The sequence below is a fragment of the Phalaenopsis equestris genome, unplaced genomic scaffold, assembly GCF_001263595.1.
Source record: "Phalaenopsis equestris unplaced genomic scaffold, ASM126359v1 Scaffold000107, whole genome shotgun sequence".
NCBI classification, from domain to species: Eukaryota; Viridiplantae; Streptophyta; class Magnoliopsida; order Asparagales; family Orchidaceae; genus Phalaenopsis; species Phalaenopsis equestris.
In genome coordinates this window covers 5,775,075-5,790,029 of record NW_018164549.1, presented here as the reverse complement: position 1 = coordinate 5,790,029, position 14,955 = coordinate 5,775,075, and the positions used below count along the sequence as shown (strand labels likewise).

General features: G+C 33.6%; 1 protein-coding gene across 1 annotated transcript; it reads left to right on the top strand.

The window, feature by feature from the left end:
- Positions 1-59: 59 nt before the first annotated feature.
- LOC110020792 lies at positions 60-14,328 on the top strand. The gene is made up of 4 exons (XM_020719022.1): positions 60-618; positions 713-766; positions 12,709-12,834; positions 13,896-14,328. Exons 1-4 carry the CDS (start codon positions 235-237, stop codon positions 14,073-14,075), a joined length of 744 nt encoding a protein of 247 aa, XP_020574681.1. The 5' UTR covers positions 60-234; the 3' UTR covers positions 14,076-14,328.
- Positions 14,329-14,955: the final 627 nt, after the last annotated feature.

Here is a 14,955-nt window from a genome sequence, read left to right as displayed (position 1 = left end):
TATATATATATATATATGAAAAGTAACATTTTTAAACTCATTTTGACGATTTGATTCAGATATTCTTAACCAAAATTTGCCCCAAAAAAACTGTACTTTGCAGTGCTGCGACAGTTAGTATTGGCTGCGCCAGTAATCCATAATATCGCGAGCAGTAGCCCGCCTTCGCGTGTATACTGGCTGAAACTGCGTGTAGCCTGTAGGGCATTTTCCTGCTTTCCCTCCAGTTCCGACATGGCGGCCAGCATCCCCTGGCATCGTCCTCTCTTCCTCCCGACGAAACCGGATCCTCCCAATTATCGCTTCACAACTGCAACGATTTCTCGCACTTCAACGATTCGAGCGTTCCACCGGAGTGACTTTGACGGCTTCGCACGGCGGGTCACCTCCGGCGAGGCGCTGCGCGACGCTTGGCGGAGTGCAAACGAGGGGATTGAGCAGCTGGCGTTCGAAGCTCGGCGAACTGTCGAGCGGATCGACCGACGCTATGCCGTCTCTAGACGCATAGGATCCGCGGCACGCGCTGCTGCTTCGAGGGCGCAGGAGATTGACTACGAGATCGGGATTAGTCGCCGATGGCGTTACTTTTCCATGGATTTCTCCAGGAACTGGCCAAGGGTTTGAACTTTTCCCTATCGCCGACTACTTCGCTTGCCGATCTGGTTTGTTCTTTAATTGAAAATTTTGCTTTGTTTATGTATATTATTTGCAGTACAGAAGGGAGTTGAATGGGTTTCTTCAAACGCCTATCGGGAGAGGGTCAATGGTTAGTTACATCTCGCTTTTTTGTCCAATTTGTCTTTCTACTACTCGTAGCGTTTCTCTGGAAGTTCCAGTTTGATTTTATTACACGTTATCTGTTGTTAATCCCTTTTCACGCCAATGCACATTTTCGCAAATCATGTCTTCCTTAAATTCTAGATTTAATTAATCTAGAATTTGGCTAAATTTGTGTAAATCCTGGTATTTGATGGTGTGGAACTATATAATTTAGTAAAATTTTATGCTTGCATCCAAACACTATCAATATTTGACTCCATATTAAAGATAATGACAATTAAGAACTTTCATGATTTAATAGCTTTAAGATTTACTAAAATCCAATTTACAGTAAGTCCTACTTTTCAGGAAACTGACCTGTATGATCGAAAGATTTGCATAATTCATCTTCCAGTTTTTAGATTCTAACATTTCATGGAATAGATAATATGAGGAATAGAATGAAAATTACACAAGAAGGCATGCAAAACCTGTGTTTGTTTGAAATTCGAAGACTTGTAATACAGATTTTTGCCACTTTTATCCAACTCGAAGTTTCTATTCACCCAATTGTGTCTACAAACAATTTGTTGTGTGATTTCGAACTTAGAAAAACACTTCCTGATTTCTAACTGCAACAAAGGCTTAAGCGAATTGATTGCCAATTATTTAACAATGACAGAGAGACAATGAATGATGAAATTTCTGAAATCTTGTTGCTTTGGCAGCTAGTAATTTTGACCTTGAATGCTGCTACAAAAAAAATGCAGCGCAACAGAAAACCTTCAAAATATTTTCTCTTTTTTGATTGCCGCAAAGGTTAGATGAATTGATAGTTGATACATTGGAAAAGACAAGCAAGTAAAGAAACTTCTGCATCATCTAGTGGTTTTGACCTTAAATGCAGCCAAATCTCAGATTACATGTGCTTTTTGGGATTTGCTATGTTTTTTGCTGATTGTTGTTCTCATAACTATAGATGCAATGCCTATACCATCCGTAATATCAGCCTCTGTTTTGTATTTCTTGTAAGCTTATGCTTCTTGTGGCATATTTAGTAATGTGTGAGTTAATAGAAAATGATTTTCCTAGTCATTTTTTAGAGATTTGAAGGTTATTTTTCTGTGATCTATAGGAGGTCAATCTTCACATCTTGCGCCATAGTCATAACACAAGTTACAACTTGAAGATTTTTTGCTTAAACATTTATGTTATTGTGAAAGCGTTATGAAATTCACCAATCAACTTTACGTTCCTTTGTCATAGCCAACTTCTCCTTTCTTATTGGACAATATATAATATATTATGTTATATTGTTCGTTATGCTCTTTCGAAATTTTTTTTTCTTATCTTTCATCAAACTCTTTGGTAATTTATATAAAAATCCATCTAGTTCGATCAAAATTCTTAGACCATTTCTTACCTGGGTTATTCTATGTGTCTTCTAATCTCCTTCCATAGTATTAAGTATTATGTAAATAATTAAAATTTCTAACTTTTGCTTTATGCAGTACTCTCTCTGCAGTACTTCTACCTTCTTAATTATTGTAAGTCACAATAGTCTGCCATTTTTTCTTCATGTTTAAAACATATTTCTTTTCCTTAGTTACCCTTTATGCCTCCTTAGTCTTCTTATAATTGTATAATCTATTTCAAGGCTTTTCCAAAACTTTTAAAGCAACCCTTTTGGTGAACTCTACATCTTATCCCACATTATATTTGGCTCTTAGCTAAAGATTCTTAATTTGCATCTCTAACAATCTATCTTGAAAGATTAAGAGTTTCTTGCCTTTCAGGTTCCTCCGCCTTATATTAAGACCATAATTTCTTTTGTTTATTTTCTTTATACTCTTAAAATATGAATCCTTAATTACTACATTATGTAGTATGCTCAAGCTTTTATTTTAAATCATTTATAATCATTATTGAAATATTGTTCCTTCTTTACAACAACAACAACAAGCCTTCATCCCACTAAGTGAGGTAGAGTTGGGACCCGACAACAACAGTGTTAAATATTTTTCCTTCTTTCTAAATAAAAAAGTTATCTGTGATTTGACAACTCAATTTTACAAGTAACTAAGTGTTTTAGTTGTTCCTCAATACATGTGATTGTCATCACAAGATCAAAGGCTACTAAAAGATCATGTTAATTTTACTCATTGCATCTCTATCTATTGTTCTATAATCACCTCGAATCATCTTGTAGGCCATCCTACTAGGCTTATATGCCCATTTAAATCATCTCCAATAATTTTTTTTTCTTTAGTGGTGCATGTTCTAGCAAATCATCACTCTTATCCTAAAATTAATTTTCAAAACTTTCATATAATCTGACATTACAAGCATAAGCACTAGCCATACTTATAACTGTCTTCTTAATAATTATTTTAATGGCAACCACCACCCTATCACTAACTCTGTTAACTTCATCAACTTAATCTTTTAATTCCTTATCCACATCTAACCAATCTCATTCTTATTATTAACATTTTCAAAATAAAGTAACTTATAACCTTCAACAATATCTTTAGTTTATTTTTTTTCTTCTCATTTAGTTTATTATAAACTAGATATATTTATTTTTCTTATCGTGATGTGAATTAATTCCTTGATTTTTCTCATTTCAAAGTTTCCAAATTCCAGTGACAGATCTAATTTTAGATCAAGAGTTGATCAATCTTTACTTGATTTTCACTATCGCTTAAGGGTGATGCCCTTGTTCATCCTTGTTTACCTTTCAATACATTTGGATCAAGATGTGGCAAGTCATTTAAGAGTGGTATCGTAGCAAACTCGTGTCTACTTTTGGAGTCAAAGTACACAATAGAGGGTGATTTGCGTGCTTAATGAAATTCAACCAATCAACCTTGCACAATCAACATATCGTAGAAGCTGTAGGTAACTCCGCACGACATAAGCTATGATATGTCAATCATGTGTGCTAGCCCGTTCTTGTCTATTTTGTGGAGTTAAGGCATAATAATAGGAGGGAGGGTGAATTGGGTGTGCATTTATTTTTTTTTAGAATTTCTTTATAAAATACAATCAATCAATCTCTCAAAGTCCAACACAATGTGAAAGCTAGAGAAATAATTGTGCATAGCAAAAGCTATAATATTCCGATAATATGTGAAAGCTAAGAGTATGATAACTAGTTTTGCTACACTACAGTGTACAATGTGAGAATCAAGATATGCATAATGTATATAGATTAATACATTTGCATGTTTAGGTGATAAACCGTAATCTAAAGGATTAAACCTTTAGAAAACACACTTATAGGCTTATGTAATCCTACAAGTGACTTCACACAAGATATATATGATGTCGATGATTATATAAATTGTGTTGAGTGATAATGCATAATATTAATATTAAACTCAGCTTCACCAGTTACAACAATAATTTCGCTAACCTTAAGAATGATAATGTGTCCAAATACAAACAACAAGGGGCGCAGCTGGTGCTTATTAGATAATATTAGATATGAGAGATATTGCTAATTAGCACAATAGTTAAGATTTTCTCCAACATAATATCATTTATGTTTTAAGCATAAGCTGCATCAGATAATGCTTAAGTGAATAAACAAGTATGCAATGAATGTAAAACTAAATCTATAGAGAAATTGAGCACATCATTATTAATGTGATCTGGCATCCTAGATGTCCTTCATTCTATTCCCCAACCATTACTAAGATTTCATCTTACCAATTGTAACCACAAGCTTAGTTTTTTTCCTACAAGCAAGAGGAAAATCATCACACCCTTTTCTTTTATGGGGAATGAGCACAATCACCTTTGTTATGAGCAAATGCACCATCTCTAAGACAATGCTTACATTTACTTGAATGATACCATATTTTGCTTCAACACTTTTGTCGTGATTAAGGCTATCAAATACAAAAGAAATACAATTTTAATCCAAAGTGATTGCAAAGATTATTCACTTTTAAATTTTCCTAAAGATTGAGTGAGAAAAGATTTGCTAAAAAAGACTGGTCAATGGGTTAAAATTAAGATGAAAACCTTTTTTTTCTATTAAAGCATTGAATGATTTTATCATGAAAGCATTTTGATTCAATAATTCATTAGTTTTTATCTTCGAATATGTGTAGTATTTTTAGGCTAGAATACCTCTATAATAAATCTTTAAATGATTAAAAATATTTCCCAAAAATTATACAAAACAGCCCTCCGATGGCTGGCAAAGGACCCAATATTGAAATCCCAAAGACTCATTGAACTAGCTGTTACAATGGGTAATTGAGGAAAAAGGTTATAAATTAATGAGTTTTGTGTTCATCATTTTTTAGGCTTCTGTAAAGATCTACTTAGTTAATTTATAATGAGAAATTCTTAAGCAATCTCACTTGACCATTAAGACTTGTAATGACACATTGTATCCTTCATATTGCTGATTTCGTCCGCCTGAGCTCACCTCCAAGTTATTCTTTTACAGGGGATCTTCTCCTTTTATCATGATAAGTTGAATTTTCTTCCAGTTGTAAGAGGGTTAATTTGAGCTACATATATATATAGCTCAAATTAGAGAGTTTTATTAGTTATTTGCTTAATAAAAAATTAGAGAGTTTTATTCTTAAAAAATCTACATGGCATTAAAGTTTCAAAAGAAAATCTAGCTTTCCTTACTCCACCAGAGCCTCTCCCTGCAGCCACCAGTCCCTGCAGGCCCCTTTGTCAGATTGTATCCTTCCCTATAGGAGCGGATCGTTAGCTTGTTTTCTTCTCTACAGGGGATCTTCTCCTTTGCACAGGTCGCCCGCTCGTTCCGTCTCCTTCGCGCAGATCATCCGCTTGTTCAGGTGCTTGCTTCCTTGCCCACCCGCCCGTTTCCTTTGGTAGTTTAGTTCATAGATCGTATCCTTCGTGCTCCTTATCGATTGTTCCCTGCGGGGCGCAACTCCTCAACCGATCCGCTGCCTTTTGCTGGAGTTCCCGCGATGAGTCGGGGGGGCTCCGTGCAGACACATATTTCTGCTTTCATTCAAGCTCCTTCGCCATTCAAGTTATTGCTGGGGCAACCAATAGTTTTTCTCTTTTACGAAAATTCTATGTTGGCGACATATAGTTTGTCTCTCGAACGAAGATGTTGTGTCGGGGACGGATAGTTTCTCTCTCGGGAGGAAATCCTGCGTCGACAACCAACAATTTCTCTCTCTAGTGAAAATCTTTATTGAAGCTTCTACCGACGCCTCATCATGATGAATAAATACGACATTAAAGTTGTTTCTTCCTCTTTAAAAGTTACTTCTGAATCTGAACCTAGGATGTTAGGTTCTAAAACATCTGAAATCTCTTCATGCATCACCAATAACAAGTTACATGACACAATTTTCTCCATTAGTCTCAACCAGTCTTCATATACATTTGTGGTAAAGGAAAGATGATCATCTTACTATGAAAATCCCGCATTAGAAATTAATGATCCCAAACATTGGGCATGGAAGATTGAAGATCACGTGGTCATGTCATGTCTTGTCAACTTCATGACCAAGAAAATTGGAAAAACTTCCTTCTGCATAAAACTATAAAAGAAATCTGGGATGTTGTAAAGGAAGTCTAATTGAGGTTGATAACACCTCCAGTTTGTTTGACATCAAAACTAGATTACATGATCTGTGGCAGAGTGAGTTGAAAATGAACCTACTACACTAAATTCTCCCATTGCTCTCACCATGATCCAAAAACTCTGTGTGACCAAAAAGAAAAAACCTAGTAAGCATGTAAGGGATAATATGTAAAAATCAGAAATGCAAATCACCAGAACCAATTCTACACACCCAAAGTATTCACATAGAAGTTCGATCAGCACATCATGAACACCAAAAGAAAGGATGCAATAATGCATATAATACCCAATAGAAGAATTTATGACATGAAAAAGTATCCTCTTACAAATCTTGTTTGAAATTTGGATAATTTGCAAGTGCCAAATTCAATTCAAAAGACCTTATCTATTCATGTTTGGAAAAAAAACTGTGAAGAGATTTTTGTCCTTGAAAAGAATGGTACCTGGATCATAACAAATCTGCCACCTTTGAAAAGAACTGTAGAGAGCAAATGGGTATTCAGTGTTAAATACATAGGTATGATAACATAGAAATGTTCAGAGCTAGACTTGCAACAAAAGGGTTCACTCACACCTATGAGATCAACTACTAAGAGACATTTGCACCATTGGCGAAAGTCAACACAGTAAGATTATTACTGTCATTTGTTGTCGACCAGGACTAGCCTTTACATAGTCAGACATTAAAAATGCATTTCTTAATGGAGATCTTGAGGACAAAGTGCATATACAGATTCCTCCATGATTAAAAAAACATAAATAATATGATGGTGTGCAAACTAAAAAAATCATTGTATAGGCTGGAACAATCTCCTAGAACATAGTTTAAAAGGCTCATCATATTATTCTTGCCAATGAGTATTATCAGTGTTAGACTGATCACACTTTGTTTGTGAAATCAAATCAAGATGATATGATAGTCATTCTTGTTATATGTGTGATGACATTATTCTTATAAGCAAAGACACAAGAGAACTTGAAACAATCAAAAGAATAATGGTTTCTAAGTTTGAAATCAAAGATCTTAGAACTTTAGGATACTTCCTGTGAATGGAAGTAACTGGATCCAAAAAAGTCACTGTCATATCCCAGAAAAAAATATATCTTTGACTTAATTAAAGGAGACGAGAATGTTGGGATGCAAATCAACAGAGACTCCTATGGATCTCATTTGACAAGCATTAAATGGATAGGATAACATCTCAGTTGAACAAGAGAGGCATAAAAAACTTGTGGGAAAACTTATTTATCTGTCACGTACAAGACTTGACATTATTTTTTTTCTGTGGGTGTCATGAGCAAACATATGAACGATCCAAATGAAGATTATTTAGAAGTGGCCTTTAAAATTCTGTGGTACCTAAAGATAATTCCAGGCCGCGGATTGATATTCTAGAAAATTGAGAACCGTGACATTAAAATCTACAATGTTGCTAGCTGGGCAAGAGAACTAACTAATAGAAGATCTACCACTGCTTACTTTGTTAATTGGAGAAGTAAAATGCAAGTTGTGGTGTCAAGAAGCAGTGGAGAATCTGATTAACGTACCTTAGCCCTAGAAATTTGTGAAGGGATGTGGCTAAAGAAATTATTGGTGAAACTTCATATGTAAAATCAAAGCACTATTTAGATATTTAGTGATAGTCAATCAATCATCAATATTTCAAATAATCCGGTACACTATGATTGAACTAAACATATAGAGATTTAGATACACTTCGAGCCCGTTTGAGGCAGGTTTTTTGCTGCGGTGCGGTGGGAATATGTTGGGCAAGGTATTTGGAAATGGTGTCACGTCTGCGTTTTGGGAAAAACAATGTTAAACATGGGCCATGGGTTCATCCCCGAGCTCTGCATTTTTTCACAATCATATTAGTCCCCTACCCTGCTCTCCCCTCTCTTGTGTCTCGCTCGACCCTCTTTCGCATTTCTGCTCTAAGGAAACATCTCCTCTCTCGCGTCCCTCTCGCTTCTCTCTGCTCTCTCGCTTTGGTGGCTAGGGTTTGCCTTTCTTCTCCTCTCCCTCTTCTCTCCGATCTCCGGTTTCGTTCGGGTGCTTTGCTCTTTGTCCTCCTATGATATTCTCTACTTATTATCTCTGTGTTTTGAAGTTCATTTGGATTTTGTGGTTTTCTCTTTGCGCTTTGTAGCTTTCCTCTGCTGTGAAATCGAATTCCTATTGGTCTATGATAAGATTGTTGATCCTATGGGTTCTTCTGGATGACCTATATGTTGTTATTGGTTCTTGACATGTATAAAATCCCAATGAAGTCAACCAAGTTTCTCTTCTTTTTCAGTCATATGACTTTTGAGGTTCTTCTAGATGGTCTTTTTGGTGATATGCATATGCGACACATACAAACTTGATATTATGTGGTTTAAAGGCAACAAAAACCTTTTTTTTAAGTTTTAATGTCTGCTTGTAGTGATAAATTCGTTGGTTTATACTTTGTTCTTTGAGACCTCACAATTTCATAAAACTTGAATTAAATGGTTCTTCTATTCTTCATTACTAATGTTGTATCTATGAGTCTGTGCTTTGTGGTTTTAAACCTTTAGAAAAGACGAGCTTGAGAACTTCTAGTACCTCCAAAGTATTATACTACTACTGTGGACTATAATGTTCCTTGCTTACTTTGTGATAACTATATACCTATGAGAGATAATTTTACATGTATCCAAGGAATAAAACGGTGAATCGTGACTTCTTTATGTGGGCGGATCGGTTTGAAAATTCCACCGTCGATAGTGATTTGGAGTGAAAAGTTTCGTTAGAGCAATGATTATCTAGTGAAATTAATCAACCGCATTTTAAAAATAATTTTGTGATATTATTAATTGTTATTTTAATAGTTCTATTTTTAATTTTGATTGTTGTGCTACTCATTATTTTGTGATGTTTTAGTTTTTATTTTGTAACATTCAAACTGGATATTGTTTTTTAGTATAAAATGTGCTAGTAGGATTGGTTTTGTTTTAAATAACATTATACTACAAAAGCAAAAAAAATATTTATTGAGAAATAGTTGAAACACAACTGTTGTAAAACTGCAAAAAACAAACAGACAACTAACTTTTCCACAGTAGCTGCTTCTCAGTAGCTTTCTGGCACAGCTGCTGCAGAAACTTTTTAATAGGTTGCAGATGCCCCAAATTGTCCCTTCATCGCTGAAAAGGTCAATGGAGGGGGTCGTTCAACTAAGTTAAATTTCATCTTAGTATCTGATTGTTGATGTTTTTATCAAGGCTTTTCCTCGGCACCACATTAGTGTTTTCAGTAGGAAGTTTGAGAGTTATAACATATACAATCCAACTTAAGGGGGAGTGTTGATATACAAATGATTTTTAAAACCATGAGTCTGTGAGCTTATTCCCTTTTAATTATCTATTATTGTGTTTTATTTCTTTCCTTTTATCATAATGATTTGAATCTCCCTAATTGTACGAGAGTTAGTCCGAGCTGTATATATATTAATTCTTTACTTAATGATAATTTAAATTTCCCTCATTAGGTCTGGACTTCCTATCCGTATGACCGGTGTCTACGGCTGGGTCAACACCGATCCCACAAAAAATTGTTTGAAGACTTATTTTAGGCATTAGACTAAAAGGGAAATTTAGTCTTTTATTTTTTTCTTAATTTAGTTATTTATCTACTTTAAATATTTAGTCATTTGTTTGTTATTATTGTGGGGTATTTAGAGTTATGTTATGTGATTATTGTCTTGAATCTTAGGATTAGGGTTTGGGAGAGAATCACGTACCTCTCGAATTATAAATGTTTATCTTTTTTGTATTCGGGATTGTATCATTTTGATTTGATACTGGCGGAATAAAATATATTATTTATGCCCTAATTTATGCGGAAACTTGTCTCGTTCCTATCACTATCACACTTGCATTAGAGCATGGCAAGCTGATTTCAGGGAATGCTTTTAAAAATAATAAAATTAAAATTTGAACTAATTTATTAGTTTTGATGTTTCTATGATTGGTTGTCAACCAACATAAACCCTTAATCTCTCCCATCTATGCTTAGTTGCCGACAACATAGATAACAAAATGAGTCGCCACAACAAATAATAATAATAATATTTTTTATGGCAACTACTAAAAAGGTATTTTCTAAGGATTGGAGGGACTGCCACAGCTTTGATTGGTCACATGGAGAGACCCGCCATTAACAAAAGCAAAATTGAAGGCATTTAAAGTGTTCCAAACAATTTCTAGCCTAGCAACTCGTATGCATGGAGTACAAATTGACTCCAATGATAAGCGAACTAAATGTTCAAGCCATGGATGGGTGTGGTGAGCATGTGTGAGGCAAGAAGAAATCTATCCAAAAGAAACTAAAACTTACAAAATCACGAAGAAGCATGAACAAGAATACCATGTTATCAGAAGGGAGCAATGCAAGTGTGATGCTTAGAACAAGCATTGGATATAAAGATGAGATGTGAGAAACAATGACGTCATAGATATATGATTGTTAAATTTTCAATCATCATGAATGTTATTTAAAGTAAAAAAATACGTGCAAGCTAAGTGCGGCGCTAAGTGGAGCAATAAGGTTCTTCAAAGAAATCGGCATACATTATAGAATACGGAAGTAGAAAAGTGCACATGTCGGCATTGTTTTGCAGAGCAGAGCATTTTATTAATGGGCTAATATTGTTCGGTGCTCCTTAAAGCTGTATGAATGCTCCAAAATTATAAAATCCTAATGCTTTTGTTTCTTATATCAGGTATTATTATTTGCATAGTGTAAACCGAAAATTTACTTGGGAGTCATTTTTTGACTGAAAAGGATAGCATACTTAAAAGAATAAAAGATAATTGAAATGTAGTGTATATGAAATATTTCAGATAATTTAATTGATGTAAAACAAATATAAGATGTTCTATTTTTGTGTTCGGTTTGAGATAAAATAAAATTAATTTAAAATTTGATGGTGGTGACTAGTGGCCAATGGCAGGTGGTTGGTGAGTGACGGTGGTGGTGACAGGCTACCACTGTCACCACCAAATTGTTCGAGTTTGGAATACATAGAAAGTGAACTACTGGGTGAGTTTAGAATTTCCTAGACTTCTGCTATGCATTCGATATTCTTCAAATCATACACTATTTTAAAATCATTGCTTTCTAATTACAATACACTAGAAATACATTCAACCCAAATAATTCACTTTTATAAGGCTTCATTGGCAATTGGAATACCTCCTATTTACGTGCAATCAAAGTGATCTCTCTCTATAATTTGATATTTATACGTTGGGTAACATGTGCTCACCGATGGAAAACAGCCTGTAATGGCATGAGCTTCAATATATCATGCAAGATGTAGGAAACCATTGGGGATTGAAGGGATTTTTGGTAGCTGGTCCTTCAAAACATCGTTTTTGATGCATGAATGAATCCAGAGAAAGTGCGCCTACCTAATAAAAAAGAAAGATTTACATGCATACCACTCAATTCTTATATATTTACATATCTAACACCTAAACTTCAATATATCATGCGAAATGTAGAAAACCATTGGGCATTGAAAGGATTTTTTGTAGATGATCCTTCAAAACATCATGTCTGATGCATGAATCAATCCAGAGAAAGTGCGCCCACCTAATAAAAAAGAAAGATTTACATGCATACCACTCAATTCTTATATATTTACATATCTAACACCTAAACTTCAATATATCTAGCGGGATGTAGAAAACCATTGGGCATTGAAAGGATTTTTTGTAGATGATCCTTCAAAACATCGTGCTTGATGCATGAATGAATCCAGAGAAAGTGCGCCTACCTAATACGAAAGAAATATTTACATGCATGCCACTCAATTCTTATATATTTACATATCTAACACCTAAACTTCAATATATCATGCGAGATGTAGAAAACCATTGGGCATTGAAAGGATTTTTTGTAGATGATCCTTCAAAACGTCGCCTTTGATGCATGAATGAATTCACGGAAAGTGTGCTTATCTAATAAAAAAGAAAGATTTACATCCATACGGTTCAATTATGTATTTACATATGTAACACCTAAGCTTCAATTTTTTCATATATGTCAACTTATATATGCAAGAAAAGATGTATTTCACTTTAAAGTTAAAATAGTGGTATTTCTTACATCACATGCAAGATTTGGCTAGTATAAATGTAAAAAAAATAAAAGTTTAGGCGTTAGATATATAAACAATTGGGTGGTATGTATGTAAATGGCCCGACAAAAATTGATTAAAACGTGAACAATGTAAGCTTTAATTGCACACTTGTTTGCCTATTTTTGAGAGGCACACCAGCCTATTTATTATGGTAACTGATTTACATATTTTGTTGATTTTCAGATGGCCTTCTTCTTCTGGTTTGCCTTGTCTGGGTGGTTGTTCAGGTTTTTCATTATAGCTACTTGGGTATTGCCATTTGCCGCGCCTCTTCTCATTGGTACATTTGCCAATAGCTTTGCTCTTCAGGTAGGCCATATTTCCTCTAATTTTATTACAAAATTCTTTACATTTTTCAAGGTACATTGATTTTCTAGTAGGGTATCATCCTAATTGGGAGCATCTCCTTACCTTTTTTGCCCCTTTTCTCTAACTATGTAAAATATAGTGTCTTATCAATTGGGTTTCAAAATCTTATTCAAGTTTATTTATTTATTAATTTTTTTTTTAATCAAATTTATTCTGTAATCAAGCTTAGGTACATGTATTATGCTAACTATTTAAATAAATATTCTTATTACTCACAATAAATTTGTTCATTATTTTTATCAAAACTGACAATAACTTACTTGGCATTATTTATAATGTATTATGAATAATAAAATTACATTTTAATCTAATCAACTTGCATTTTTTATTACTGTATTCATTAAATGTTTACAAAAAAGATAATATGATTGTCTTTATCTATTAATCTAATTATTTGCTAAATATTTTATCACACCTGCATTTTTAGTAGTAAAAATAGCTTTTCAATGTGCCTGAATATCATAAAACTGTTATATCATAATATATATTAAATTATTAAAAATTTAACTATATCATAATGAAATGAGCATTTCATTCAGCTCTCAGTGACCTGTCTGATAAAAAATAATTGAATACGGCCAACAGGTTCATATTCAAGTTTGTTCATTTGTACGTCTAAGTTCAAAAATTTCATTCAAATTTGTTAAATTTTCTGAATAAATTAGTATAAATGAGCTTTATGTCAAACCACACTTCGAACCTAGATGTTCACTTATAGCTCTAATGTCCTATCTTCAATTTTTCATTGGGAAATTTACATACATACCACATAGTTCTTATGTATTTACATATCTAACACCAAAAGTTTGATATTTACATGTATGCTTGAAAATATGTATTTCATTGTTTTTTAAATTAGTAATAGTGGTATTTCTTATATGATGTTAATCATTTGAGTGGCATGCGTGTAATCATTAAGAATTGTGTGGTATGTATGTAAATGCCCCATTCTCATAATTACAGAAAGAGTTATGAATTTATATGTTTATCTTATTGTGCAGGGTGTCTGCCCAGCTTGCAAGAGGCAGTTTATGGGGTACCGCAACCAAGTAATTCGCTGTTCAGGCTGCGGAAACATTGTTTGGCAACCTGGTGCTGCTGATTTCTCCAAAAAGAGGAGCAATTCTTCCAATAGACCTTCTGAGTCCGACATAATCGATATTGAGATAAAGGAGAAGTGAGGTAATACTTGATTGATTTTTTTTTTCTTTTTGCATCAGAAAAATCTATAGTAGATGGAATGTTGGAAGACTTCCACCTTGACAGACCTTCCTTTTTGTGCTCTACTGTACATGAAATGTATTACAATCTGTCCTATTCTGTGAATATTCTTTTAATCAATGCAATAGTTGCCATCATATGCTTAGCTATAGCTTGAAAGCGGGCATGAAAGTTAAACTTATGTACGATAATTTAGGGTCGGTTTGGGATAGTTTTTATCCGTGTGCATTTTAGACTGCCATCATAGTTTAATTTGGGAAACTGCTTTCTTATTTTTTTCTAGAAATTTTTGTGATTAGAAGTTGTTTTTGTTGTAATTAAATATATTAAGATGTGGTGGTTATAATAAAGTTTATGTTTAATATTTTGGAAAAAAAAAAGAATGATTAGCAGTTTAAATATAAAAATTAAGTTTAGGTGTTAGATATGTAAATACGTAGGAGTTGGGTGGTATGAATGTAAATGCCTCAAAAAGTAAATATTTATAGTTTTTGCTGCAATTTTTTAAAATAGTTATTTTTCCATCATAATTTTATAATTTTTTAAATAAAAAGTGAAGCCATTCCAAGTGGACTTTTAAGGTCAGTTTGGGATAGTTTTTTGCTTGTGTTGTTGTGTTTATGACAAGCATCATAGTTATGTTTTGGGGGTTTTTTTCTTTAACTTTCTTAAATTTTTTTGGGAGTGAAAACTATTTTTTTCAACCAAATTTATTGAGAAATGATGAATGCCATAAAACTATAGTTTGAATTTTTTGAAAAAAATAAATATATATCTTCTGGTCTTAATTTTCTAAGACGTTTATTTTCCCATCATAAATTTATAACCTTTTTTATAAAA